Source organism: Cheilinus undulatus, linkage group 13, assembly GCF_018320785.1.
Source record: "Cheilinus undulatus linkage group 13, ASM1832078v1, whole genome shotgun sequence".
NCBI classification, from domain to species: domain Eukaryota; kingdom Metazoa; phylum Chordata; class Actinopteri; order Labriformes; family Labridae; genus Cheilinus; species Cheilinus undulatus.
The window spans coordinates 41447336-41474149 of NC_054877.1; the positions used below are offsets into that span (position 1 = coordinate 41447336).

Here is a 26814-nt window from a genome sequence, read left to right on the forward strand (position 1 = left end):
GTGTAGCTTTCGTTGTATACGTCGTGTCATTGTCTTGCTGGAAAATAAATTGTCCAAGCCGACTGAATACGATTGTCCTCCAGGATTCAGCTATGTTTTGACAAATGTATTTTACCCTCTTCCTTTACAAGCCTCCAGGGTCAGCTGCTGAGAAGCATCCCCACAGCATGATGCTACCACTACTGTGCTTCACAGTGGTCTTGCATCTTGTCTGATGGTCAGAAAGCACCATTTTGGTCTCATCAGACCAAAGAACTGTCTCCCACTTCACCATGGAGTCTCCCACATGCCTTTTAGTGAACTCTAGTCGAGATTGTTCGACAACAGTGACTTTCTCTTTGCCACTCTCCCATAAAGCTTTGACTGGTGATGAAGTCAGGCAACAGTTGTTGTATGCAGAGTCTCTCCCATCTCAGCAGCTGAAGCTTGTACCTTTGTCGAAGAAGTCATGGGTGTCTTGGTGGCCTCTCTCTCTGGTCTCCTCAAACTGGGATGAGAGCTGGGGAGATGCATGCGGGAAAGTGCCACAGTGGATTCGAACCTGTGCTGCCCGCATAAATGTGCCGCACCTAAAACCACTAGGCAACCTGCTCCCCGTTGCTGTAAAAATTAACTGGGTGACTTGGTTCTAATGCTGCGCTCCATGTACCTTGGACGTCAGAGTTGGGGATGACAAAGCAGCCAAGCTGAATGCATTCTAGTTGCTACAGGCTGGTATCTTGAGGTACTAAAGTTGCTCTGAGTTGGAATTCTGAGTTCTGGTCACATTTGTGATGATCTATCCGACTGGCAACCCAGGTACAGAGTTAGATGGAATGCATTAAGTGGCTATGTCAGAAGGCACCAGTTTAGCCGATAGAAAAAAAATCAGCTGCAGTAGCCTAGTTTTAACCTGTAGATGGCAGTAACTGCAAATTTCTTTGACACAGTGTAAGATTTAAAACTTTGTGCTCCTAACTTACTCATCAAACAACAGGAGAAAATTTCAGTCATTGTTTTCAGCTAAAAATGGGTCTTAGGATTTAGTTCAACTTTAACATGGCCGCTCATTAAACTTTGTACCAGTTTCTTTCAGCCCAACAAGCCTGCTGGGTTGAATGAAGCTATATGTGGCAAATTAAATTAACATGAAGTCCAAGCTAATCAGTCTTAACATAAATATCATTAAATCCTTACCACCTTTAAAGTAACGCATTTTAGTTTGGTATAAATAAGGGAGGAAAAGGCAAAAGTTGCCTCTTTATGTAAAAAAAAAAAATACAGGAAGAGTGAATGTGGCCGAAAACTTTGTTCTCTCGGGCGTCAAGTTTGCGCAGAATTTGCGCAGAACAAATTAAAAATATTTAAACCGTAAAACCGACGTAATATGTTTAAGGCTAATACATGTTATGCTGATGTTTATTGCAAACTGTTTAATTTATTTAAAGTGTAATACAAGAAACGCTTTGTTTTCTGTTATTTGAAGAGGGGGAAGTCGTCGTCGATGACGCTGGCTGGAGGAAGGCGTTGCTCGTCGCTCTCGCTGGGAACTGACTAGAGGAACGGAAAATGGCGGATCTCGAAGACGTTACCCTGGACGGGAGACCGCTCCAGTCCCTTCGAGTTGCGGACTTAAAGGCTGCCCTTGAGGAAAGAGGACTGTCAAAAAGCGGGCAGAAGAATGCTCTTATTAAAAGGCTCAAAGGGGTGAGTTCTGCTTTGCACTACCGGAGTTCGGTTTCTGTGAGCTAACGTTAACGGTTAGACGGGCTGATGCTCTCTCGAGGGCCGACAACTGAGTATCGTTACTGCCGAGCAGCGTAGTGGAGTTATCGAGGTTACCGAGCACTCATCAACTTAAAATGCGTTTCGTTGCAAAACTGTGTGTCTGAGCAGTGTTTTCGACGTGCAGAAATGCATAATTTGCTGCTACGCCGGGACTTTAATAAACTTAGTGGCTATTCTCAAAGTGAGTGTCGGCTGATGTTGTCCTGTTAGCTCGTTAGCTCCTCGGGCTAACGCGGTGACTTGAGCGGTGGCCTGGGCTGCTACTGTGTTTGTTACGGTGAGCGGTGTGCACTGTTTGTGTGCGCGAGTTTAGCCGGGAACTTAAATGTTACGACGGTTATTTTAAATTCACACGCACAGGACCATTCCTGCATTACATTTATTTTAAAGACAGGAGATTAAGATGGCAAACGTGATAAATAACCATGCTTTATAAGTCAACAAGGATCAAAACAAACACGGGCACAGTGTTGCCTAAAGTAGTACTTTGTGCAAGTTTGTGTGGACTGAGTTAGGGTCATTATCATCACATTTTATCTGGTAATACATCAAATCATAACGCCAGAAATAAAGCTCCTCAAAACGGCATGTAAAGGGTATCTGTCATGTCATGCACTTGTTGATAGCCATAGCTTAGGGAGGTTATAGATGCACTGTAATGCCACCTGAGGCTCCTTTTGCATTTTAGCTTTTCTACAACTGCACCATAAGTGTGCTATTAGAAACACAGTTAAGTAACCTCCCAAGCTTGTATAAAGTTTGCAACATTTGTCATCACACTGCTCATCCCTGATGCTGTGAACAAAATGTCCTACTTTGTTTTCCAAATTAATACTCCTCATTAGTGAAAGGGAACGCATGATATTTAGTTTATACAATCAAGACAGGACTGCTCAAGAGTTCTATTTGTGCTCATTCTGCACAGTTCAGGATATACTGAGCAGTTTCTGTTACCAAGCACTTAAAGAAGATAAGGCAGTTAACTCATCACAGTACATCTAAATGGTCCACAAAAATATTTGCATAATACCCTGTTTTTTATTTGTCTGAAGCGATCATCAGTTACAGATTTATCAGAGCAGGTGCCACTCAAGCCACAATAGTCATTAAAAATGAAGCAGCTTTGGTTGCATTCAGTGAGCGTTCAAAAAATGAAGGCTATATTTCGTAGCAGTTTTCTAAAACCTAATGGATAGTCAGTGTTCTGGGACGCAGGGGATCATTGTTCAACCTCCTGAAGGTGTCTTGGGTCTAACTGAATGAAATACCAGTAAAAGGATATTCCAACTTGACAACCCCGACAAAAAATTGACTTCTTGCCATCCGCTGATCAGCAAAGTTAACTTGTGGAGACGAAGAGTAAGGATTAAACTCTATTCAGGGACGTCCTCACTGAGCACTTATACTTTCTGTAAAGCAAAGGTTTATTGTGTTTTCTTAGAAATGTACAGCTGGGAAGTCTGGATAACTTCCCTTTTCTCCAAATTGCTCCATGCTCCATTGCTCCAACTGTTTACATTTGTATGAGTGTTTATTATCTGTAGATATGGCATAATGTGTTACCCCTTTGTCACATATCATATGTCATATATCAGGCACAGTCATTTTGCTTTTTGATGCCACTTAACATGCTACATTTGTGTCACCATTTGTTGTATGACTTATTGCATGTTAATGCTCAAGTTGGGAATTATGGTACCATTAAACAAAATTCAAAGTGCAGTGTGTTATGTTGATATATGCAACACTATTCAATTCTCTTGAAAGAGTCGCTCTAGCCTGTATGTTTAATGTAAGGCACTATTACCGAACCTGACAATGTTGGCTGTGGCTGTGATGCTGAATGTTACTTTCTCATTCATATAAATGACATAAAGTTACACAAAGATACGGCATAGTAGCATTGGAAAACGTGAAAAAATATGAATTTACTGTCACCTTGTTAATTGTTTTCTAAATTACCAATAGCAGCTTTGCCATCTCTGAAAGAATCCCTGCCTGTTTTTACCTTGAGTGATCACGCTCTCCTGTTTCAATAACAGGCTCTCATGCTGGAGAACCTGCAGAGGACCTCCACCGCTCACATTGGGCTGCAGCCAAATTCACAGGTAAGTGTCTCAAAGAAGCTGAAATTTAAATACCTAAATCTTTTTGTATTTCTTAACCACTTTATTATAGATATAAGAACCGTTGCACAACTCACAAAAATCTCTTTAAGTGTTTGTGGATGGCCTTGAAGGCTTCATTTCTATTTTAAATGGGTTTTCTGTATTTAGATTGGTGAGGAAATGAGCCAGAACAGCTTCATCAAGCAGTATCTGGCTAAACAACAGGAGCTCCTGAGGCAGCGTCTGGAGAGAGAGGCTCGTGAAGCGTATGAAACAAATGGTAAGAATTAAAGAAAGTGAGTTCTTTACATCTTCCAATAATTTTCGATGCTTTGGGAATTTATTCACTTCTCTTTTAAAACAGACCAAGACGAGGACCACACAGAAGTCAACAACAGTATGATGTGCCCATCTCAAGCCCAGGTCTTACATCATTCCTTTTCTTACCTTTTGTAACCATTTACATGTTTTGCCTCTTTGCTGATTGTTCTTTGTGTGAGCAGAGTTTATGTTTGGTATTTACCTGGAGGATTGAAGATAGCTTAGAAACACAAACATGAAGCAGCAGCTGTGAGCCTAACTTCAGCTGCAATAAGACCCATCGACTAGAGCAGTGGTTTTCAAACCCTTTTCCCCCAAGGCACACCATATTCATTTTTATACAAGATAGCCTCTTTGAAACATGTTACAGTAATTTAAGTTGCAGTAATATCATATGATTGTAGAAATTCTCACTGTAAACCAAGTCCCGCTTGCCTTGCCACTCCATTTGAGAGCCTCTTGACAAGGGGATGGCACCGAACTGCCCACAGTAGATTTCTCACTCTTCTACTACAAATAAACCATACGGTTGGAATTTGTAGATTTAATTGAACAGCAGCTGCAGTTGAGTTCACCAGCTTATGAGAAACTGGATGGCAAAACTCCAGTTTTATTTGAAATGTTGAGTTTTAATGTGTTGTCTACTGCTGGTTAGCTACATTGGTTTGTTGGTGTTTTCTCTGGAGGTAGGTCTGGGCAATATGGCCTTAAAATTCATATAGCAATCTATTTTTGCTATAGCGTGGTACACTACATATAGATATATCCCAATATTTAGAAATCTCCTCTAAGTAGTTGTATAATATTTAATTCAGCCCTATGAAACATGAAATGACACCAGTATGATGATTAAAAAAAAGACCAATCTATTTGATTTTTTTTAACATTTGTATGCAGAAAGGATAAAAATCATTATCAAGTCAAATTTAGCACCCTCACCAATCCTAAGATGCAGCCGATGGCCAAAACACTGCAGTCTAGTCCACCCATTCAGGCTCACAGGGATCTTGCCTCAAATCAGGCTTAAAATCCTGTAGTGTGTGGCCAGCCTTAGTGAAGAGTCAGTTGCAAAGAAGTTGGTTGCTGGATCAATAAACTGGATAAAGAAGTCCTTGAAAGAAAATTAGTCTCATCTCTGTTTCTGTCCTCATCAGGGCGTTACACCAGCACTGGGTGAGCAGCATAAGCCCCCTGGCCCTTCTGGCGGAGAGGGAATGTTCGGTGCAAATGCGGGACAACTTCACAGGAACCAGGATAGTGAAATGTCTGCTTCTGGTTCAATGCGTGTTCCTGGTGGTGCGCAGCGACTAGAGAGGGGCTCTGCATCCAATGAAGTTGATGACGACAGCGATGAGGAGGATAGCGAGGATGCTGAAGATGACGGTGATGACGATGACGATTGGGACAGCGGTGCTCGGAGGAGAAACACCAGAGAGCCAGCCAGAGTGCCAACAACAAGAGAGAGGTCTGGTGCTTCCTGTCAGCCCCAGCAGCAGCAACAGCACATGCCTTCCCTTTTGTCCCCACAACTCCGCCAGCCTACACCTCCTCCCTCCCCACCTCCAGAGCTGTCGTTTCCCTTACCTGATACCCCTAAGCAGAGCCCCCCTAGTCCAGATGTAGCCCAACCTCAGCGTTCACCAAGTTCCTCTAGCTCTGGTTCCTCCAGCAGTGGCAGCCGCAGTAGCAGCCCAGAGCCACAGAGGAGTGGACACGCCGAGCGCAAGCCTGGCCCACTGACCCTTCTGGCCAGAAAGATGGCATCAGAAGGGGCTTTCTCAGGAGCAGGTTGGCACAGTGGCGCTGGGGGAGGCGATGGGCAGGACAGCACTTCACCTTTGGCCACATCGTTTCCTGTTAGAGGGTCTCTGGAGGGTTCGGTATCAGCCATCAGTCACACAACCAACACTGCAGGCCATGCGCCACCATTTCCCATGATTCCAGGCACCAACCAGGGTGTCTCAGGAGCACATCCAACCCACGTTCAAGTATCTGTGAGTGCACTAAAAGCCTCTGCTACAGAAGAGAGGGACAGAGAGAGGGACTCTGAGATAGAGAGAGAAAAAGCTCTTGAGCTCGAGAGGCAGAGAAAACTTGAACAAGAACGAGCAATGGAGGAAGAGCGCCAAAGAGCTCTTGCTCGGGAAAGAGAGGAGAGAGAGAGGGCTTTGGAGAAAGAGAGAATTGAACGCCAGCAGGCCTTAGAGAGAGAGGAACGAGAGAGGGCTTTGCAGCGGGAGAGGGAGCTCGCTCTAGAACGAGAGAGGCAGGAAAGAGAACGAGCTTTGGCTAAAGAGAGGGAAGAGCGTGAGCGAACCCTGGAGCTTGAGAGGCAGAAGGAGCTCGAAAGACAGAGGGCTCTGGAGCTTGAGAGGCAGAAAGAGCTTGAAAGACAGAGGGCCTTGGAGCTTGAGAAACAGAAAGAACTAGAACGGCAAAGAGCTCTGGAGCTTGAGAGACAGAAGGAGCTGGAAAGACAGAGGGCCTTAGAACAGGAGCGTCTGCAGAGAGAAAAAGAGGAGCAGGAGAAAGTGATGGAGCAGGAAAGGAAAGAGCGAGAGAGGTTAGAGAGAGAACGAGCTCTGGAGGCAGAGAGGGAGAAAGCTTTAGAGCTAGAGAGAATCGAGAGAGAGAAAGCCTTGGAACAAGAACGACTGGAGCGAGAGAGAATTGAGAGGGAGAAAGTCTTAGAGCAAGAGAGGATAGAGAGGGAGAAAGCTTTAGAGCAAGAGAGAATTGAGAGGGAGAGAGCCTTGGAACGAGAGAGGATTGAGAGGGAGAAGGCCTTGGAACAGGAGAGGATAGAAAGAGAAAAGGCTCTTGAGCAAGAACGACTGGAAAAGGAGAGAGCTCTAGAGCGAGAGAGAATCGAGAGGGAGAAAGCATTGGAGCAAGAAAGAATTGAGAAAGAGAAAGCCTTGGAACGAGAGAGGATAGAAAGAGAAAAGGCTCTTGAGAAGGAAAGATTGGAGAGGGAGAGAGCCCTGGAACAAGAGAGGTTAGAGCTTGAGAGGAAGGAGAAGGAGAGAATAGAAAGAGAGAAAGCACTTGAGCAAGAGAGGATAGAGCGGGAGAAAGCCTTGGAAAGAGAGAGGTTGGAGAGGGAGGCAGCTCTGGAAAAGGAGAGGAAGGAGAGGGAAGCAGCTTTGGAAAAGGAGAAGAAGGAGAGGGAGGCAGCTCTGGAAAAGGAGAGGCTGGAGAGGGAGGCTGCTCTGGAAAAGGAGAGACTGGCGAAGGAGGCTGCTCTGGAAAAGGAGAAAGCTGAGAAGGAGAGGCTGGAGAGGGAGAAAGCTGAGAAGGAGAGGCTGGAGAGGGAGAAAGCCGAGAAGGAGAGGCTGGAGAGGGAGAAAGCTGAGAAGGAGAGGCTGGAGAGGGAGAAAGCCGAGAAGGAGAGAAAAGAGAAGCTGGAGAGGGAAAAAACCTTAGAACAAGAGAAACTTGAAAGGGAGAGAGCCTTGGAGAAAGAGAGGAAGGAGAAGGAGCTAGAGAAAGAGAAAGCCCTTGAACAGGAAAGAATAGAGAGAGAAAAAGCCATGCAGAAAGAAAAGGAGGAACAGGAGAGAGCTCTGGAGAAGGAGAAAGAGCGATCTAGGATGGCTGAAAAGGAGAGGGAGAGTCACCTCCCTCCATTCAAACGTGGCCGGGAGATTGGTCTCACATCCACTGCTCCCCCCCTCTCCACAGGACCAGGTAGAAATGCATCCACAGAGGCAGCAGAACAGGAAGATGTCAGCGCTCCTGTGTCCAGGAGTGAAGCAGCAGAATCTGGTGCAGCCATGTCAGCAACTCCTCTGTCACCTCAGTCCTCGTTCAAGAAGTTCCGGTTCTTTAGAGACTCCCCAATTCAGCCCCAAACTTCTTCCATTTTCATTAAGCGGCCTAGAAACTTCTCTGATACTCCCCAGCCTTGGGCCTCACCTGTCCCTGCTAATGTTGCGGAGCAAGGACACAAACCCTCCACTGAACAGGAGGAACCCCAGATGCAGACAAAACCAGAGAAATCTATGGAGACCCAGCCTGAAAAGGAGACCACAGTGGGTACCAAACCTGTCCAAAGTCCAAAAAAAGAAGAGACAGCAAACCTCTTACCAAAGGACAGCCACAAAGCGAATTCAGAAAAAACTCAACACACTGATATGGAATCCACTCAAAAAGAAAAAGAGGTTGATGAAAGGAGTCCTGCAGGCCCAGTAGACGATTCACAGCGCAGGGGCAGAGATGCAAAGAAAGAGGATAAAAAACAAAGAAAACGTTCATCATCGAATGATTCGTCTTCCTCAGACTCAGATTCTGGGTCATCATCCTCTCGATCCTCTAGCTCATCATCATCATCTCAAGAGAAAACTCCCTCCTCAAGAGATAGAAGGGTAAGTGGTGCAGAAGGAATCTTTATCTTTGTCCAGGACATGCAGTACTCCAAGGCAGGGTATGAGCATATTCATATAACCAGCACAATCTAAGCATGACATGGTTTACAGTTACATTTACTCGTTTGTGACAAGTGAATTCATCTTAGTTTTAATATCTGTAAGAGTTGGAGTGATGATCATTATTAGTTTAAACTCCTGCCCATCAGATGGCACTGGCATGGGGGGAACCTGTTGCATTCAATGGAAAACTCTAATGTTGGGGAATAATAGCTTTGTTACATTAGCCAGAACTTATTACCAAAATCCAACAATACTAATACATGTTACTTCATCATGGCAACAAAAATATAAGCCACAGATGCTCAATATTATGTGGTTGCTTCTAAATCTCCTCAGAGATCAAGAAAATTCACGGTCAAAACTGCAAAAATGCAAGCATTGCCAATGCATTTATGCTGCATCTCTGCTCTTTAGTTTTAAAGGCCATCGTCTTACTTTGCCATTTTCATGAGAAGCAACTGCATTAAAATTAGGACCAACCCCAGTTGTATCATTTAAAGCCCCTCCCTTTAAATACTATCAATCATTAATTGATCAATAATATAATTTAAAACAAGTGTTATTGAGAAGTAGAAAACATTTTTACAACTTCAGGGGACAATAGGTCTGCAATTTAAGAGGAAAATCAGTGACATGCAAGACTATTGATTCCATAATGACAAAAGAGCTTACAAAGAATAAGCAAATATTAATGACTGGACGATAGCACAAACTTCCTTTGGCTATGTGGCTTTAGCATGCTTTACACACTGCCTGTGTTTGTAACGTATTGTCTAACATGAATTCAAAATGTTAGGGATTTTGTTTTGTTCACAGCTTTTTTTTTGCAGCCAGATTGTCTGTTCCCGTCACCCCTTCCACAGCCGTTATGTTGGCTCACCTTCCTGCCAAAATGTTACCTATTAATCTTAGAGAAGCTGACTGCTAGCTGTGGCCTTGTCTCACTTGCTGTCACATTAAACTCCCTCATTATCCTACTTGAGTGTCTTTTTTTTTTTTTACCTTGCCACCAACATTTGACATTTATCCTTGTCTGTCATGCAAAAATAGTGTCCATCCTGCACATATTCAGCCATGTAACATGTAGTATCTTTCCAGCCAGGCTGCTAAAAGTACTGTTAGCCGTTTCGGTCATGGCATGCTGTTCTTTGCATTCAACTTGTCATTAACAGGTTGTTACAATATTGCTGCTCAAGTTTGTGGTCATGTTTTTAAGATTTAAAACCTCCTTTTAGTTTGTCATTAAAGCATTGTATTGTGGATGTTGTTTAATGATATATATTCTGAAGCTGATGCAGTTCAAAAACTGCTGAGATTTAACTCATAAAAACTATTTTGAAAATTAAAGAATGAAAACAGAAAAAAAGAGATTTTGACCTTTTGCTTTTCAAAAGGTAGGCATTAATCTCTTGTTTACATGTGTACCTTTAGTACCTTTAAAAACACATCAATCAGATAGTAATGCATGGGTGAAGGGATTCTATTAACAGCTACACAATTGAGCAATTTTGTTTCTGTTTTGTATCTAAGCCAGTGCATTTGCTAATGCTTTGTTGTCCGGTTCTTTTAGGAAGGCAAGTCTGAAAGAGAATCCTCACTACAGCAGAGGGTGACACTAGAGGCTCGGGATAAAGATTCAAAGGAAGCTCCAAAAGCATCCCCTCAGAAATCGGTCGAGAAGAGTGACACAACTGCTGATGAAGACAGACAAGCCAAGGTCAGTCGCGAAAGGTTTTTTTCCTTACATCCATGACACAGTGTGTACCTCCATCTTACCTAGTATTCTTAGCTCTAAGAATTTTTTACCTAAAATCAAAGACCTAGAAATCTCCAGTTCACTTTTAACTTGTGTTTATTTTCCTTTTGCTTGTTTCAATGTAAATACTCAAATTGATGTCACAGTTATCATTACTTACTTGACTCTCTTCTCAAATCCCTAGAAAAAGTTCAATGAAGCACTGTCCAGAGAGGAGCTGCAGAGGAACAGGAAGGACAGCAAAGAAGAAGAGGGAAAGGACAAGCACAGGTTTGATTTAAGTTTCTGGTCTTCTAAAACATGCCCTTCACATTGTCCCTATGAATTATACTGTGGTGGTGGATAAATCTGTGTCCTCACAGAACTTGTATGCAGCCTGTAAACACAGAGCCTGGTTACAGTCACTCTATATTTGACACCTGCTGTATCGTCAGTAGTGTCTGCAGCCATTATTTATGGCTGTATTTCTAGGGTTAAACTGTATTGCCACACTACAAAAGTTTTATGAGGCTATTCCTATTTGATGACAGGTTCATGATTTAAAAAGCCTTCCAAACAGTTGTGTGGGCTTTTTGAAGTTCTCTCATTTTACATATTGGTGTGCTCTTAGCTAGTTTGCATCTGATTGGGCAGTGTTCTTGTTGGTGCTTGTTCTTGTTGACACTTTCCTCAAACTCTTTAGAAATGGCATGTGTTAATATATGAGCAATGCTTTACCTTTGTAAGGGAAATATATGCCAACTATGTTTTCCATTTTATATCAAAGAGCTGCTCTTTCTAGCTTAATCATGAAGGGCACTGTGCCATTAATTTGCTCTGTAGTGTTTTGGTTAATGTCTGTTCTGTTTGCTAGTTATGTCAGTTCTGTGACTGACTGCCGACCAGTTCGGGGTGTACCCTGGCTCTGTTCTAATGACAGCCCACACCCAACCCACCGCATTGAGGATTGGGTGTGGGCCGCATCATGAGAATCAATCAGGTGTGAGGAGTCCAGTCATGATAGTGTCCGCATTAAATGACTATGAACCACAGAGAGCGTTGCAGTTACATTTTGTGCTGTGGATGGTTTTCTGCTCTTTCATTGTTTTACCAAGTCATTATCAGCATCCCCACCCAAGGCTTAAAATGCTTGCTTTATCATGCATTTATTTACATGGCATGCTACTTAAAGTGATCTCAGTCAGCAGCTCTCTGTCCAGTGATACTCAACATGTGGCTCTAGAGCCACATGTGGCTCTTTTGTGATTATTTGTGGCTCTTTAATGTATTAATTTTAAATATTATTCCCCCAGAAAACCTTTAAAAAGGGAAACTTTTTGCCATTTTCACCATTTTTGCCACTTCTCACTCATTTAAGCTATCTTTGGCCATTGAACACCCCTTTTTTCCTATTATTTGCAGATTTTTGCAACTTCTTTTTGACATTTCCCCCATTTTTGTCCTTTTTTAGCCTATTTTACCACTTTTTGCCCATTTAAGCTACCTTTTGCCATTACATACCATTTGTTTGCTAATTGTTTTGCCTATTTTTGCCACTCTTGACCGATTTTTGCCCATTTTAGTCACTTTTCACTCAATTCTTTGCCAAGTTTTTGCCACTTTTGGACCATTTTTGCCATTTGTAACTCATTTTTTGTCACTTCTCACCCGTTTTTGTTCCTTTCTGACCATTTTTTCATTTTTTCTCCCAATTTTTACCCCTTCTCACCCATTTTTGCTGCATTTTGACCATTTTTGCCACCCTAAACTTATTTTTATTGCTATGTCAAGCCATTTTTGCCTATTTTTACCACTTAGATTGTGGCTCTTACAAAGATATTTTTCAGTAATTTGTCTCTGGTTGAGCAGGGTTGAATAACACTGTCTCTTGTCTGTCATTCAGTGTGCTGTAAGCAGGTGTGTGACACAATCATAATCAGTCCATGTCCATTAATAAATGTTTTCCTGACCCCTTTATGAATAAAAATTGGGATGATATTGAAATAAAACAAGGTTACTTCTTCATTGCATGACCATGTATCACATAAATTATTTCCATTTTGGAACATGTTTAAATAACATAATTTGGATATTCTTACCAGTCTATAACCAAAGGTAATGTAACCCTGTCATATATTATATAGCATATGGGCAGGCTACTTTTAAAAGCAACAGCTGTATGATATCTGTTAATAGTCCAAATCTTAAAATAAATATTACTGTGTAAAAATGTGCTTGATTGACACTAAAATAGATTTTAAAACACAGAAGAGGGCACGGTTTTAAGTAGCAGTTTGACAGTACTGTGAGCAACAATAGGTGACACATTTTCAGTGTGGGGGATTGGTTGAAAAGTTGAGAAGCTCTGACTTTACTGTATCTCTTAAATGTCCATCAGACCTTACATTACTGTGTTGAACTGTGTCAAATCTCCGATTTGTTTAGTTGCAGTTGATTATGTCGGCGTATGTTACACTCCGCTGTTATGCCATCCGGCAGCTTTTTTCCAGGCAGAACGGTGTTTTAAGGATGTTGTGAGAGATGCTGGGTGTTGAATTTCCCATCAGGCAATTGATGAGGCTGCCTTGAAGCCGGTGTGGCTGAGATGATGTGGGTCCTTTCCATACGCTATCTTTTTTTCCCTCATCGTTACAACATGGCTGAGCTCCGTCGATGGCTGTAGCTGCTGATGCCGGCCTGTGGTTTTCATCCAGCGGTTCAGCTCGACAGCAGGCGGGGGTTTGTGTGACAGCCCGCACGGACATGAAAGCGTTCAGAGAAGAGCAGTCTCTGGTGAGAGGAAGGTAGGAGGAGGGGAGAGAGCTGCCTCGTTGCGTCGCAGTCATTTTATAGCAGCAGCAGCAGATTGTGTGCTGCGTTTTAAGTTAATGCAAGTCGGGATGAGGAGACGTGTTCACATGCGCGCGCATGACAGGAGAACGTGAGGCGCGCGCTAATTTGTCAGGTATTGTGCCGCGATAGGTGAGTGTTTGGCTGGGCTGGAAATGAATAGAAAGGTCTGGATGGACTCAGTCAAGGAGGGCTGCGGTGGCTCTGCATTGCTTGACTTCTCTCCTTGGCTCAGTTTTTCGGAAACCCCTTTAAAATTTAAATGCAATATATTTTTAAATAGACGAAGTTGCTGTTGTCAAAATTTTGTCGAAGTTACTTTAGTATCACCTGTCTGCTGTTTGTGTGTGTTAGTGGAACAGTATGGATTGCTGATATTCATCAGTATGTTTTGTACTGTTGCTCATTAGAAATGATTAAAAAAATCCTTATGCATGATACCTGGTTTTGTGTCAAAATTAACAATTGTTTGAAGAAAAATAGTCATCCTTCTATTTATAAATTGCCCTTTTTATCCGTATATCCAGGATAAACGTGATTGTTTATCTTTTGAATTAAATCAAACCTGAAATCAATGGGTTTTTTTATGTGTTGTTTGACTTACATTTCTTCAGTGTGTCTGCAGGGTCTTGGAGGTATCAAAAGTTGATCAATCAATTTGGCAAAAATTAAGGCATTTTAAAAAGTTAAACAAAGTCTTAAATGCAAGACCATAAGATCTTACATTTTGGTACTGTTTTCAAACTATATTTTTCCAAAGAGGTTGTAGACTAGTTTTTCGGCTTTTGTTTTAACATTTAGTTTCAATCACAAATAAGATTCTTGTGTAACTCCATCAGATCTGACATCAGTCTGCACGCTTGTTTATTTTTTGGCCCTTTGAGCTATCACTCCATCCTTAAATCTCATCTATGTCCCAAGCTACCTAGTTGACCGTGAAACCAAGTGATGTGGGCTAGTTAATGATGGGTAAATGCAAGTTTTCTGAAGTGGTCGGAGGAGCAAGTGTTGGGGCCAAGGCTGGGGCTGATAACTGTTGGCATTTTACAGGACTTTGCAAATTAAAAGCAACTTTACAGTGAAGCTTTTGCCCCGTGTAATACTAATGCAGAGTCCATCTGAAAGAAATATTTATGTACATACTGCAATAACAAATACTATATGCATTTTTTTTTATGATGTTGTCACAGGTTTACCATCAAGTCTGCCCAAAACATGCACGAAACTGTGTCGCTAACGCAACTGGTTAGAAATTGAAGATGCAGTGAGGTCCTAAAATGTATTCGGATGCTCTTGAAAAAGATCTTGAATAGGGTTGGGCAATTATTTCAAAGTTAGAGTAGATGTGGGCTGCAGCAGTCGCAGACAGTGCAATATTACTATAACCTGAAATGTGTCAAAATGCCAGTTTCATACATTTTTTTTTTACAGTAGAAATTTTATGCCCTACACATTAAGCAAACATTTCAGTTTTTCATGGATTTTTTTTCCTACAAAAATCCTACTTTTCTTCTTCCTGTGTGTAACATACGCCAACAACTGCAACTACACAAATCAGAGATTCAAAACAAGAATAACAAAGATATGATCATCCTCTTCAGCATAACAATTGATATCAGGCTTAAACTGTGTGGGCCAAAATTGCAAGTACATTGTTTTTTTTTAAATTATGTATCCCTAGTTTAATTTACCTGATGTTGTGCTGGTTATAATAAAGAATGAATCATTGCTTGTGTTTGTTGAACAACATTAGATGAGGAGAATAATGCATATTAAATCGCAATCGCAATTGGGTGGAAAAAAATTGATCCTTTTTTTTTTTTTTTTACAAAGTGTTCAGCCCTAGCCTTTAAAAGTATTAATTTTGATGTCAGATTTTCTGTATATACCCTAACCATTATCTAAAAGTGGATAGAGTGAGAAATGGGAGTTGAAAGTGCAAGTCAAAATGTTGTTACGGTCCATCTCAAATATGAATCTCATTTAAGGAAGAGACTCTTTACAATAGCATAACCTAACTACTAGGCCTGTTGGTGCTCGATATTATTTTAACTGACATTGCTTTCTCCATCTTTGGTTTTCTAAAGCTGTTGCCTATTTAAATATAGGTAATTCTTTTATTTAGTCATCTGATATAAAAAAAAATCATATCTTCATGGTCATAAAACAGCTATTCTTTTTCTGCTTTGTTTGTTTTACACAGGCAGGAAAAGGAGACTGCCATGGCAGAGCCAGAGAAGCTCCCAGAGACCAGCGAGGAGGTAAGGAGATGGAAGACCCGTGACTCATCTTGGTCCTCAAAGCTTTTGGTAGCTGAGGACAAATATGAAGAGACCCCTTTGAGCATCTATTATGAGAATCCTTTAAATATATGTTTAGTTTTTGTTTAATTTGTTACAATAAATTTTAGATTGATAATGTTTTACTCTTGATGGAAACCTTTTCTTTACATTAAAAATACTTCTGTTTGAAGGTTTAATCCTTTTCCCACAAGTGGTAGAATGTGTCTAAGACGTGTTTTTAATTGGCTTTTTGTAAAACCTTTGTTGGCACTGTCATAGCCAGAAACAGCAAGGGTGTTTTGTCACTGTGGCTGATGTTTAAACCCCAAATGATTGCTTTGTTACAAAGGTGCTCATGCCTCTTCCATTGCCCCTTTTGGTACCTGCATACTACCTCTGCCACTACTACCACTTCTACTACTTCTACTACTACTACTACTACTACCACTACTACTGCTACTACTGCTGCACCTGTTCCACTGTCCCCAAGCATCCAGAGTTGACAAGAGATAAGCCCCCAAGGCTGAACTGCAGAGGGACACCCATGGCAACAATGGCTGCCTCATTTTCATGGACATGGCTTGCAAGAGATACTGATTGGACATGCAGACTTAAAGAGGGGTTTGGCTAGTCAATGTGCCTAACTCTTTATCCACAAATCTGGCCTTGTGCTCTTAAATTCAACGTAAAGGAGAGACAAGGAAGGATCTGAGCCCACATCAAGTCAAATCTGCAATGAGACACTCAAAAAACTGAATTTCTTCCCACTTTGTTTCACTTTTGAGCCATTTTGACTTGCACAGAAATGTGGGGATTCATCACATAACATGGCTGGTGAATATCAACATTCTTGACAAAGGACACTTGGATTTTGCCAGTCTTTTCAAATTGGACTCAGATTTTTACCACCATTGGACACTAAAGGAGAAGCCTTTTTTTTCATCTGGACTCAATGGAATTCAATGTTTTTATTTGAATTAAGGAGTGATTTATCTTTCTGATCCCTTTCGACAACAATCCTTGCCAGTATTTTGCTATAATGTGACTCTTGGTGTGAACATAATGCTCCATGAAGACCACATAAATCAAAAATCAGGATGTACCTGCACCATGACTTAAAACAACATTCAGCGTTTTGCCTCCAGCACGTTGGGCTTGTTTTTTTCTGTTATTATACGAGCCTCCCACATTTTAAAGGACTAATGCCAAAACACCTGAGGATGACGGCTATGGCTCAAAGAAATTTAAAGCACCTGCCCCAATGAACTTTTGAAAGCATCCTACCAGCCAGCAAGCTTTCAGATTTCCATCCAAACATCTCAGCCACCTTTGATTGGACCCTTGTTGCCTAGATACATACATGCAGTCGTGATTGGGCCATTTCCAAACCAGTAAGGATCAGGTGTCAGTGGTACCAGGGAATAAGTAGACATTTACTCAATGTTATTTTTCCTGCAGTGAAATGCTAAAGATATACTCCATTTAATCTTTGTTTGGAGAAGCATCTTTTAAAAATGTTTACTGTGTTTTTGGCTACTGCAGTTTAATCAAAATATTTAATGTTATCAACTATTAACTTAGTTTAATTTCACCTTTACAACAGTATTTAGAGTTATTGTTTCTATTCCAACAGACAGATCGAATACATAAATGGTAGTGCTTAGATTTAAACTGCAGTATTTCCACTAAGGCTTTTTGTATGATAGAGACTGAAACTACCGTTTCTAAGTTAGATTAATCAATCTATAGAAGTAGATGATGAAATAATTATGAATAGTATTAGTTTCATAGCTTGGTGCCATCAAGTAGACTTGAACTCTGAACAGCAGTTTCTATCATTCACTCTCTGTCCCTATTTGCACCCTTTGTTATTGTTCAGCCTTCCCCTCAACCAGTCCTTGACCATTTTCCTCCATCCACTGTGTGTGTTGCTCACCTCTCCCATGTATGTTGGGTTGTTTTATCTTCTTGTGTTTCAGACGCCGAAGGCCTTCTCAGCTCGTAAGATCTCTCTTAGCAGTAAGTGTTTTGTCATTACTTGCTGTCAGCGTTTTAAAGTTATCATGCTGGTTAACCCATATCATTATATTCTTTAATTGCACTGCCTATAATAATAAACCTTTATGATAAATAGACCTCTGCAGGCTGTCATAGGATAGCTTATTGTTTGATCCTGTTATTAGTGATCCAAAATAAAACAAGAATAGGCAACAATTATAGAGCACCATTCATACAAACAGCAGTTCAGAGTGCTAAGAGAGTCAAAAATAAGGCATCTAAAACATGAAAATTATTAAAATCATCAAAATTAATTACAATGGCTAATAAGGGGGATTTGCAAAGTTCGTTAAGATATATCAGTTAAAAGTAGTGCTGGCAATTAATCAAAAATTAGATTAAATCGCAATTTGGCCTGCTGCAGTTTTCAAATCGCCGAAGGTGCAGTATTTCTTTACCCTAAAATTTGTATCAAAATAGCAGTTTTTAACTTTTTATAACTGCAGCAGATATGTTATGCATTACAGATCATGCAGTCATCCACAAGCATTTTTTTAGAATAGCCTACAAAACCCTACTTTTTTGTTTGTTTTTCTTATTAAATATGAGAACGACAAAAATTATAACCCAATTTCCATCCAATTTGCAATATGAGTCAAAATCATCACAATTAGATCAAACATTTTCGGCTCTAGTTTTATCTAAGATTGTGTCGGTTATAATATAGAATGATTAATTGCTTGTGTTTGTTGGTAAAAAACAAAATATAAGGAACTTAAGAAATAATCACATTTCAAATCACAGTTTCAATACTGGGGAAAAAAATCAGTCAGCCCAAGTTAAAAATATATATTAATTGATTCAAAGAGTTGTTTAAACAAAGATAAGAGGAGATTGAACTTATGGTAATGCAGCTGTAAATAAGTGTTTTAAGACCTGTTTTGAAAGAAAGTAATATGTGATTATGCCAAGATTGTACATTTATTTGCACCTGAGAACTAATCCTCCTGTGTCTTCATACCACATTGTTATAAGTTAAGTGCATCATGTATAAACGTAGGGGTTGATGGTGGGAGGACACGGTCTTGCTGTGAAAAATATTGCATAACTAAATTTAGATTAAAGTAACAATAGCAAACACTAAGTTTTTTTCACCTGATAACTTCTAAGTTTCATAGATTTTTTACATACAGAATCATTTGAGGATCTCTGAGAAAACATCACACTTAAAACACACTATCCAGTAAAATGCTTTTAATAACAGCTTATAAAAGCTAAAAAAAATGACATAAAATCTCCAAAACCTAATAGTCTAAAAATCATGTTTCCTATTAATTGTTTAGGATCTTTTTTTGTGATACAGTTTGTGCAATCTGTGCAAGCCTGACTTTGAGCTCCTACATGAATTTTCAGTGGAATTTTAAAGTTTTGACAACAATTTAAATGATGGTTTATAGAGTTTAGTGCATCACAGAATTGTGATTATTTTGTTAGAAATATGCTCCTAAAACCTGTTATCGTGCATGAGTTATTGATATCAATGACATTTATTGTATATGCTCTGAGCTTGAGTATTTTCTGGTTTCTTGCCATAACAGGCAGTAAATCTTCACCAGGTTCTGGAGGAACAGAAGGCGAGCAGGAGTCTGGGGCCGTGGCCGGCCGTAAGAGGAGATGGGGCTCCAGCACAGCAGTCACGGCTAAGAAGCCTTCAATCAGCATCACAACAGATTCACTAAAGGTATTTTCCTCATTACAAGACTGATACAACAGTGTTATCCTTATGTGGACTTGCAGATGCACTGTGATGCATGTGTACTGCTTCAGTCTCCCTTCTTCAGTGGAGCAGGCCATTCATTTCGTGTTCTTTGCTGTCAGTCTCTGATCCCAGACATTAGGCCATGTCTCGGCCAGGAGGCAATTGTGGACCTGCATCCTGAAGAGGCTGTCCTGTCTGGGGCTGAGGATGAGGAGAGGGAGCGCTCTGACCAGGACCTTCAGATTCGACGCACTGTCACACAGGTTTATCTGCCGCCCTTACGTGTTTGACATGAATCCCAGCTTTACCGAGAAGTGTTCAGCAGAAGAATTTGTTGTGTTGATGACTTCTTCTGTTGCAGGTGGTGCACTCGGAGAGCCAGGAGAATGGACAGAAAGAGGCAAAGAGGAGCAGATGTGAGGAGTTTGAGGAGGACGACTTACAGGGCGACAGAGACAAGATGGGGGAGTTTGAGGAGAAGATTGACACCTCATTTTCTGGAGCCATGGAAACGCATTCTCCACTTCATACAAGCCATGATGAAGAAATCAACACTGGTAATGATACTGCAATGATATACATATTACATGTAATTCATTTTTCAAACATGTTGCAGAGTTCTGTCTGTGCACCACTGAGTGTCTGAAGTGTGTGTGTGTGTGTGTGGCGGGGGGGCAGCCTGGTGTGTGTGTGGTTGTGCTGTTATGACCTGGGCATGGAAAAAAGCAATCTGCAGGGTACCTGTGTCTTGCTTGCTGCTGAGGAGCTAGTGACAGCAGGTAGCCCAGTATGTCTCTTCCTTCCTTTCTAACTACAGTCAGGAGACTGAAGAGGGGAAGTGTAGTGCTTGTATTTGCAGCGCTGAGGGTAAAATGCATACAGAGTTTTAGTTTTAGGCTATTGTGGTGGTGCTATTGTTAAGCAGAGGTCATAAGTAAACAGGCTGACTCATTCTTTAGCAACTCAGCTCTGACAAATTTGACCGTGTCTGCACACAACATCAAAAGCATATGCAATGACCTAACCAATAAATGATCAGCTATTAAATTCAATGGCAACTATCTTTGCCATTTGTATTTTATAATCATCACACCCTAAAGTGCACATTATGCACTGCATGTTACATTTGGTCCACTTTTTTTATTACAAGTAACAAGCAGGATTTACAAAGGTGGAATTTGAGTGTCTGCCAACATGATGTGAATAAAAGCTGTTTGAGTTTAGGAATTTAATATTTCTAGAAAAGTTTTACAGTATAATAAAGATGCTATATGACTTAAATCCTTCTTAATTCTAGTGACACCCAGCGACACCCTCATTCGTCGCTCCATCAGCCAGCAGAAAACTGGAGTTTCTATCACGATTGATGACCCTGTGCGCACAGCCCGACAGCCCTCACCACCTCGAGGGAAAGTCTCTTGCATCGTTCATATCAGCAACCTGGTGAGAGTGATCTTTTTTTTTTATCTAATAACAAAAATTGATGCCGTAAACCAAATCGTTTTAAACAAATCCATTCACCCTTGAAACCTGCATATTTTTAATTGAACTCAACATGCTCCTTTGGTATTGTTATGCAGTACTTAATTATTTTACCTTTCATGTCATATAGAGAATATTATTGAACAGATTGGAATTTTCTAATTTTCTGTAATATTAATTTGTGTAGGTGAGGCCGTTCACTCTTGGCCAGCTCAAAGAATTGCTCAGCAGAACTGGCACCCTGGTGGAGGAGGGTTTCTGGATTGACAAAATAAAGTCTCACTGCTACGTCACTGTAAGCTATTTTGAGCAAATATTCACTTTGTCAGAAGGTTTTATATCTCTGAACCAGACTGCTTTTGGCTCTTTGTCTCTCTAAGCCTTGGTCTTTCTCCCGTATTCAGTACTGCAGCTCCGAAGAGGCAGTCGCCACACGGGCAGCTCTTCATGGAGTGAAATGGCCTCAGAGCAACCCTAAAGTCCTCAGTGTAGACTTCTGCCAGCAGGATGAGGTAAGACCTGATTGTTATCCTTCTGTTGTTCTCTCACACCCACAACGCTGAACCATCTGGAGCCTGAGAATATCTCTGCTTTCTGCCTCATAGCTGGACTTCCACAAAGGCTTGGCAGACAGACCAGGAGCAGAAGATTCTGGCCGTAACCGAGCTTCGGGCCTGCCCTCTCTCCTCACAGAGCGAGAACAGTGGGCAGAGCGGGAGCGTGAGATGGAGCGCCGGGAGAGGGCTCGAGCAGAGCGGGAGTGGGACCGGGACAAGGTCAGAGAATTTGGAAAAACCGGAGACGAGAAGGAAGGAGGTGCCAGGAGGTCACGCTCCAGAGAGAGACGACGCAAAGAGAGGGGGAAGAGCAAGGAGAAGAAAACTGAGAAGAAAGGTGATATACATGACCAGAGTTAAGACTTCTTAAGTAATCAGAATATATGCTTCTGGGAAATTTGATTGATAATACGCATCCTGTTTGTCAAATAAAGGCAATTTAAAGAGCAATAAATCGATTAATAATTTCTTCTGTATATTTTCTTATCTAAACGGAATAGTCTTGTTTTTTAATCTACTTTTGTAGATGTTTGGTTTGGTACATGACACTTAGAAAAGTGAATCTAAGCTTGTAGACCTTAAAATAATCTTTCTGGTATTTCAAAACCAAAAATAAATGCAAAATAATTGGCAGAATAACAGATGATAATAAGATATGGATGAAAACCACCACATGCCAAAATTGTCTATTTATATATTTTACAGAGAAAGCAGCTGAAGATCCTCCTGCAAAGCTTCTTGATGATCTATTCCGTAAAACTAAAGCTGCTCCCTGCATATACTGGCTTCCACTGACAGAGGAACAGGTGAGACATAAAAACCAGCTTCTGCTTTATGCTTTTTACTTTGATTTCAAACCTGTTTACAGCGAATTAACAGGGACTCATATCCAGTTTGGGCATTTTGATACCAAGGGATTACCTTTAATGCTTTGTGAGGATGCACCTTAAGGCTTATTGAAAACAGTTTGATATCTTTGATAGCTCAGACTAGACTGCATACAGAGGAGGTCTGGGATGCCTTTATACTGGTTGGTTTAGTGTTGTAGACACCACACATACTGGCATGCACCATAGACCACCCTATCAACTGACATTCTCTGCAGTAATTTGCTAGTAAACAAAACATAACTTTGATGGGAATTGTTCTTTTTAAAGATCCAGATCATTTGGCTCAGCTCAGTAGTAAGGGCTGATCTTTAATCTCCCTAATGGCTCTACATTTAATACCATTTTGACTTTTCTGTGTCTATAAAACAAAAACAGATTGGAATGAAAGGAAACTGTCTGTCAAACAGGAGCTGGCTTCCCCAGCTCACAAAGAGTCAACTCTCAGAACCAACTCATCTTTGAATGACACATAATCACTCCCTTGTAACTTGTCTTCTTGAATTGAGATGTCATTTCAGTACTCTGCAAGACCTCTTTGCTAAATTATGTATCACCATGTACTCTAAAAGCATGTTTCTGTCAGCATGAGTAAGAAAAGCTGTTTTAAAAGGCCCAGCTATCCTCTTAGCTCTTGGCTAATTACCTCTTTTTATTGTCAGCAGCCTCATGCTTGTAGGGGTACCAAGCCACAGTGAGAGAGCCACAGAAATGGTGCATGAGCTGTTGTTTGCATATGAGGGTAAATAGTAAGTTCGAATATCAGGTTCCCACTGAAGATGTGTTGTTAATGTGAAGTATGCGCACAGTATGAAAGTGCAGTCACTTGGTATCTGAATGTGCAAAACACATTGTTAATGCAAAACGTAAATAGGGCCTTTAAATGCACTGATACATAAAGTCTTTACCTTGAGTCTTACTCTGTTTATCCTTTTCTTTCTAGTATGTTCAGCGGGAGGCTGCAAGAGCAGAAAGGATAAAGGAGCGCCAGAAACGGTGGAAGGAGTTGGAAGAGGAGGAAGGGAAAAAAAGGGAAGAGGAGGAGCGCAAGGAGAGGACCAAGCCTGCAGCCGGGACAGCAGGAGAGCGCAGTGAGGGTGAGAAAGACAAGGACAGAGACAGAGACCGAGAGAGGGACAGAGACAGAGACAGAGACCGAGGTAGAGACAGAGACAGAGACAGGGAACGGGAAAGGGAGAGGGAAAGGGAGAGGGAGAGGGAAAACGACAAACGCAGGGATGGCTACCGTAGACCGGGGGGCAGTGCGACAGGTGGGAGCCGACGCTCACGCAGCCGCAGCGACCCACGAGAAAGGCGGCGTTAACAGCCTACCAACAGATGGAACTGTCCTAGAGACTACCCTCTCCCATTTGCCTTTCACTACATGTACTTTGTTACAACTAAGACCCAACAGAGGACCAACTGATGTCGTCACCATCTCTCAGATCATCACCTTTTTTAAAGCACATCTACACCTACACAGTCATGCTTAAAGGGGACCATGATTCTTTGCAGTGTTGCTCCCCAGAGTGCTGTACGTTTTGCTTCTGTCCAGGTTTGATATTTCTTTATACGTTTGCCTCTTTGTTTCTTTTTCTTTGGGTTTGTCCTGACGGCATAGCAGTACGGCACGCTGGGTAATTTTGATAATTTCCCCGTGTTCCCCATTTTCCACAAAGTGTAGGTGCCAATTTTAATTTGCATCACTTGTTGTTGCCTCAGTGTTTTAACGGCTCTCCATTTGGATGAGGAATCCTTCTGTTGCTGCTTGTAGTCCAAGGCTCTTCTTGCCAGTCCTGCCTAAAGAGAAAACTATGCCCTATTTGCAGAGGGGTGCTTCAAAAAAAAATAATGGAAAGGTTTGTTTGGCCTTTTGTACAGACATGTAAGATTACTCGAAATCAAGTCTTTAAATGAGGCAGCTCTGGGGTATTTTTGGACAGATGTGGAATAACTACTAAGGAAATGCAGTGTTTCTCTCTCCCTCTTTTTAATTAAGAGATGAGATAAATCTCTGAGGGGGGAGAATCTTTGTCACACTTGACACAAGCTATGATTATGTCCTAATCATTGATTCTCTTCTTCCTTGCTCATCCTCTTCCTCCTGTTCTCTTACCCTGTAGTATCAGTACAGGCCCAAGGGGGGGAAGTTGTCAAGAGTTTTCTCAACAATGGTTTTAATATTGTTTTTTAATCATTATTTTATCATTTTAGTACGGAGGTTTGTTTTTGTTTTTTAATTTCTTCTTTGAGTACGCCTATCAGTGGTGAATGTACAAATAATAAAAAGATGAAATTTGAGAATTGTGGCATTTCTTTTTCACTCTACCTTTTCATGCGACCTTCAAATGGAACTTATCAAGTTGTGTACAGGAAAGGCTTTGTGTCCGGATGGCAATTGTATGGAAACACTGTGGCTGGAAATGGCAGCTTCTTTCTCCTCTCTAGCTCCATTCTGTGCATAAATGCTATCAGGATGCTACATGATTTCTTCATCTTTATATGCCATATGGATGAACAAGATGACAAAGGTGATTACAAAGATAATATTTGCCATTTTCTTAACATTACATCAAACGGTTTACAACTTACAACATGGTAAAAACACCCTATTGAAGTTCTATTTAAGTAGAAAAAGACATGGAGTACTCATCTGTTTCACAAGTGATTAGTTAAATTCTGATTCCTTTGTGGTCAGCACCAGAATTACAGGTCGGTCAGTCCCACGATCTGGTCTAAACTTTCACACAGCTACCCACTGCTAGACGCCACCGTAGCTGTCCCTCATGGCTTCTACTGTGCTGCCACAATCCTCTTTACTCTGTCATAACATTCAAACTGCTTAACCACACTGTAGCACTCACCTGTGTAATTAGGCATTTTGATCCAGAAAATGCGGGATTAAGTTATCCAGAGGCTATGTCAAGTTAAACTCTCACATAACCAACCCTAGCCAAAATATTCAGCTAAGGAATGTAGACGTTAACCTGTCAGAAGTAGCAGTGCTACCACTGCTACTGTTGGCCACGTTCTGCAAACCAACTTCTTGTTTTATAGTGTGAACTTCAATTACAGAATGTATTTACTTGACTTTCAACTGGTTAGATGATTGAAATTAAAATTTGTTTTTAATCAGATGGGAATTAAATGCTTAGAAAAATCACTACTGTTAACCGTAAAATTTTTACCGTGTGATTGTTTGCAGCTTCCTAATCAGATGCCTGATCTGTAGGGATGGGAATTGATAGGATTTTACACATCGATACGGTTATCAATTCTTTTTATCGATTCAGTTTTTTATCTATCCCTTCCTGTGAAGTTTCTTTTTGGAAAAAGTAGACAATATAGGTTTTAAAAACTCAAATTTGATTCAGTCTCTTTTTCTCTGAACACTGTAAAAGATGTATGCCACCTTCAGTGAGAGTCAGGGACTAGCACACTTTAAATACTGGCGGTAATAACCAGGTTTTATGACTAAAAATATTAAACATCAAGTGTTGGAAAGGAGAACATGCTAAATAGAATATTTTTGTTGGAAATGTCTCAGTTAAAATTAACTGCTCTCTGGATCTTCAATCTCTGAACTTGAATTAGAGTACAATACTACTGCTCATTTTCTGTAAAAGATGAAACCTTAAAATAAAAATAAACGCAGTCTCTGGATCCTTAGATCTCTGGTCGATAAAGATAAATTGAAATCTTAACAGTTCTTGTCCAGAAAGATACATGCTTTGCATGAAATCGCTGTTGCGCTGTTCGCATCCTTTTTTTGAGAAATGAAGCTACTCTTTCGACTGCTTTAGCCTGTTTTTGTGACTGTCATGTTTACTTATTTGACTTCTCTGTTCTTGTGTACTTTGCTGACTGTCTCTTGTGATGCCGTGTTTTTCAACACGGCACGTGGAAGTAAAGCACTGATAAGAACATTTTTAAAATTAGAAATAAATGGTGTCCATGGATTGAACCAGTTCTCAATTCCAATCCCAACTGATCTGGCAGGACATGGATTCTGGACCTCTGACGTGCAACAGCAGATGGTTTAATTCTGTAATCACATGAGTCTTACTTGGTTGTCCAGTACATCTCACAGATATTTGTCAAGATTGAGATCTGGGAAAATTGGAAGCAGAGTCAGTGCCTTGAAGCATTTGTTGTGTTCCTCCAGGCTTCCCTCTAGAACTTCTCTGTCATCCAGTTCTGATGCTCATGTGCCCATTAAAGTCACCTGCAGTGGAGAGCAGGGTCAAATATATGCACAAAAGAAAGCTGTGATGACTCACAGTTTGGTCCCTGTCAAAGCTGTGTACATCCTCATCCTCATACATTTATCCTGCTTTCAATACCTGAGTGCTGCAGATAAAATGTTCGCCTGCTGTCTATATCCTACAGACTAACAGCTGCATTTCATCTGTCAGTGGTCATAATGTTATTGCTGATTAATGTTAACATAATGCATGTATTTGTTTAGAAAAAGCTACATTTGTTTTCTTTAGGCTAAATCTGCAGCTACACTCAGAATCCACAAGGTGTCAGCCACACCATGTTAAAGTCCCAGTCATGATGCTTGACATGACAGGAGAACCACTTAATAGTGAAGTTAAAGTTAAAAATACTAAAGAGAGTCAACTGATTTCTCCA

The 26814-nt window shown here is 40.9% G+C and overlaps 1 protein-coding gene across 1 annotated transcript; it reads left to right on the plus strand.

Moving 5' to 3' along the window:
* Positions 1-1537: 1537 nt before the first annotated feature.
* On the plus strand, positions 1538-24466 carry acin1a (apoptotic chromatin condensation inducer 1a). Its single transcript, XM_041803972.1, has 19 exons — positions 1538-1686; positions 3810-3875; positions 4044-4155; positions 4240-4298; positions 5351-6759; positions 7096-8563; positions 10197-10343; positions 10567-10652; positions 15415-15472; positions 17473-17512; positions 19090-19232; positions 19370-19513; positions 19612-19807; positions 20548-20693; positions 20920-21027; positions 21137-21244; positions 21338-21626; positions 21995-22095; positions 23120-24466. The coding sequence occupies exons 1-19, from the start codon at positions 1549-1551 to the stop codon at positions 23498-23500; spliced, it is 5199 nt and encodes a 1732-aa protein (XP_041659906.1). The 5' UTR covers positions 1538-1548; the 3' UTR covers positions 23501-24466.
* The last annotated feature ends 2348 nt before the right edge of the window (positions 24467-26814 follow it).

Bases quoted from the DNA above. Each gene is read 5' to 3' on its own strand.
- acin1a (XM_041803972.1), top strand. From the start codon at position 1,549: ATGGCGGATCTCGAAGACGTTACCCTGGACGGGAGACCGCTCCAGTCC. The intron at 4,299-5,350 runs GTCTTACATCAT...TGTCCTCATCAG, and splicing joins TGTGCCCATCTCAAGCCCAG to GGCGTTACACCAGCACTGGG. The intron at 20,694-20,919 runs GTGAGAGTGATC...TAATTTGTGTAG, and splicing joins TCGTTCATATCAGCAACCTG to GTGAGGCCGTTCACTCTTGG.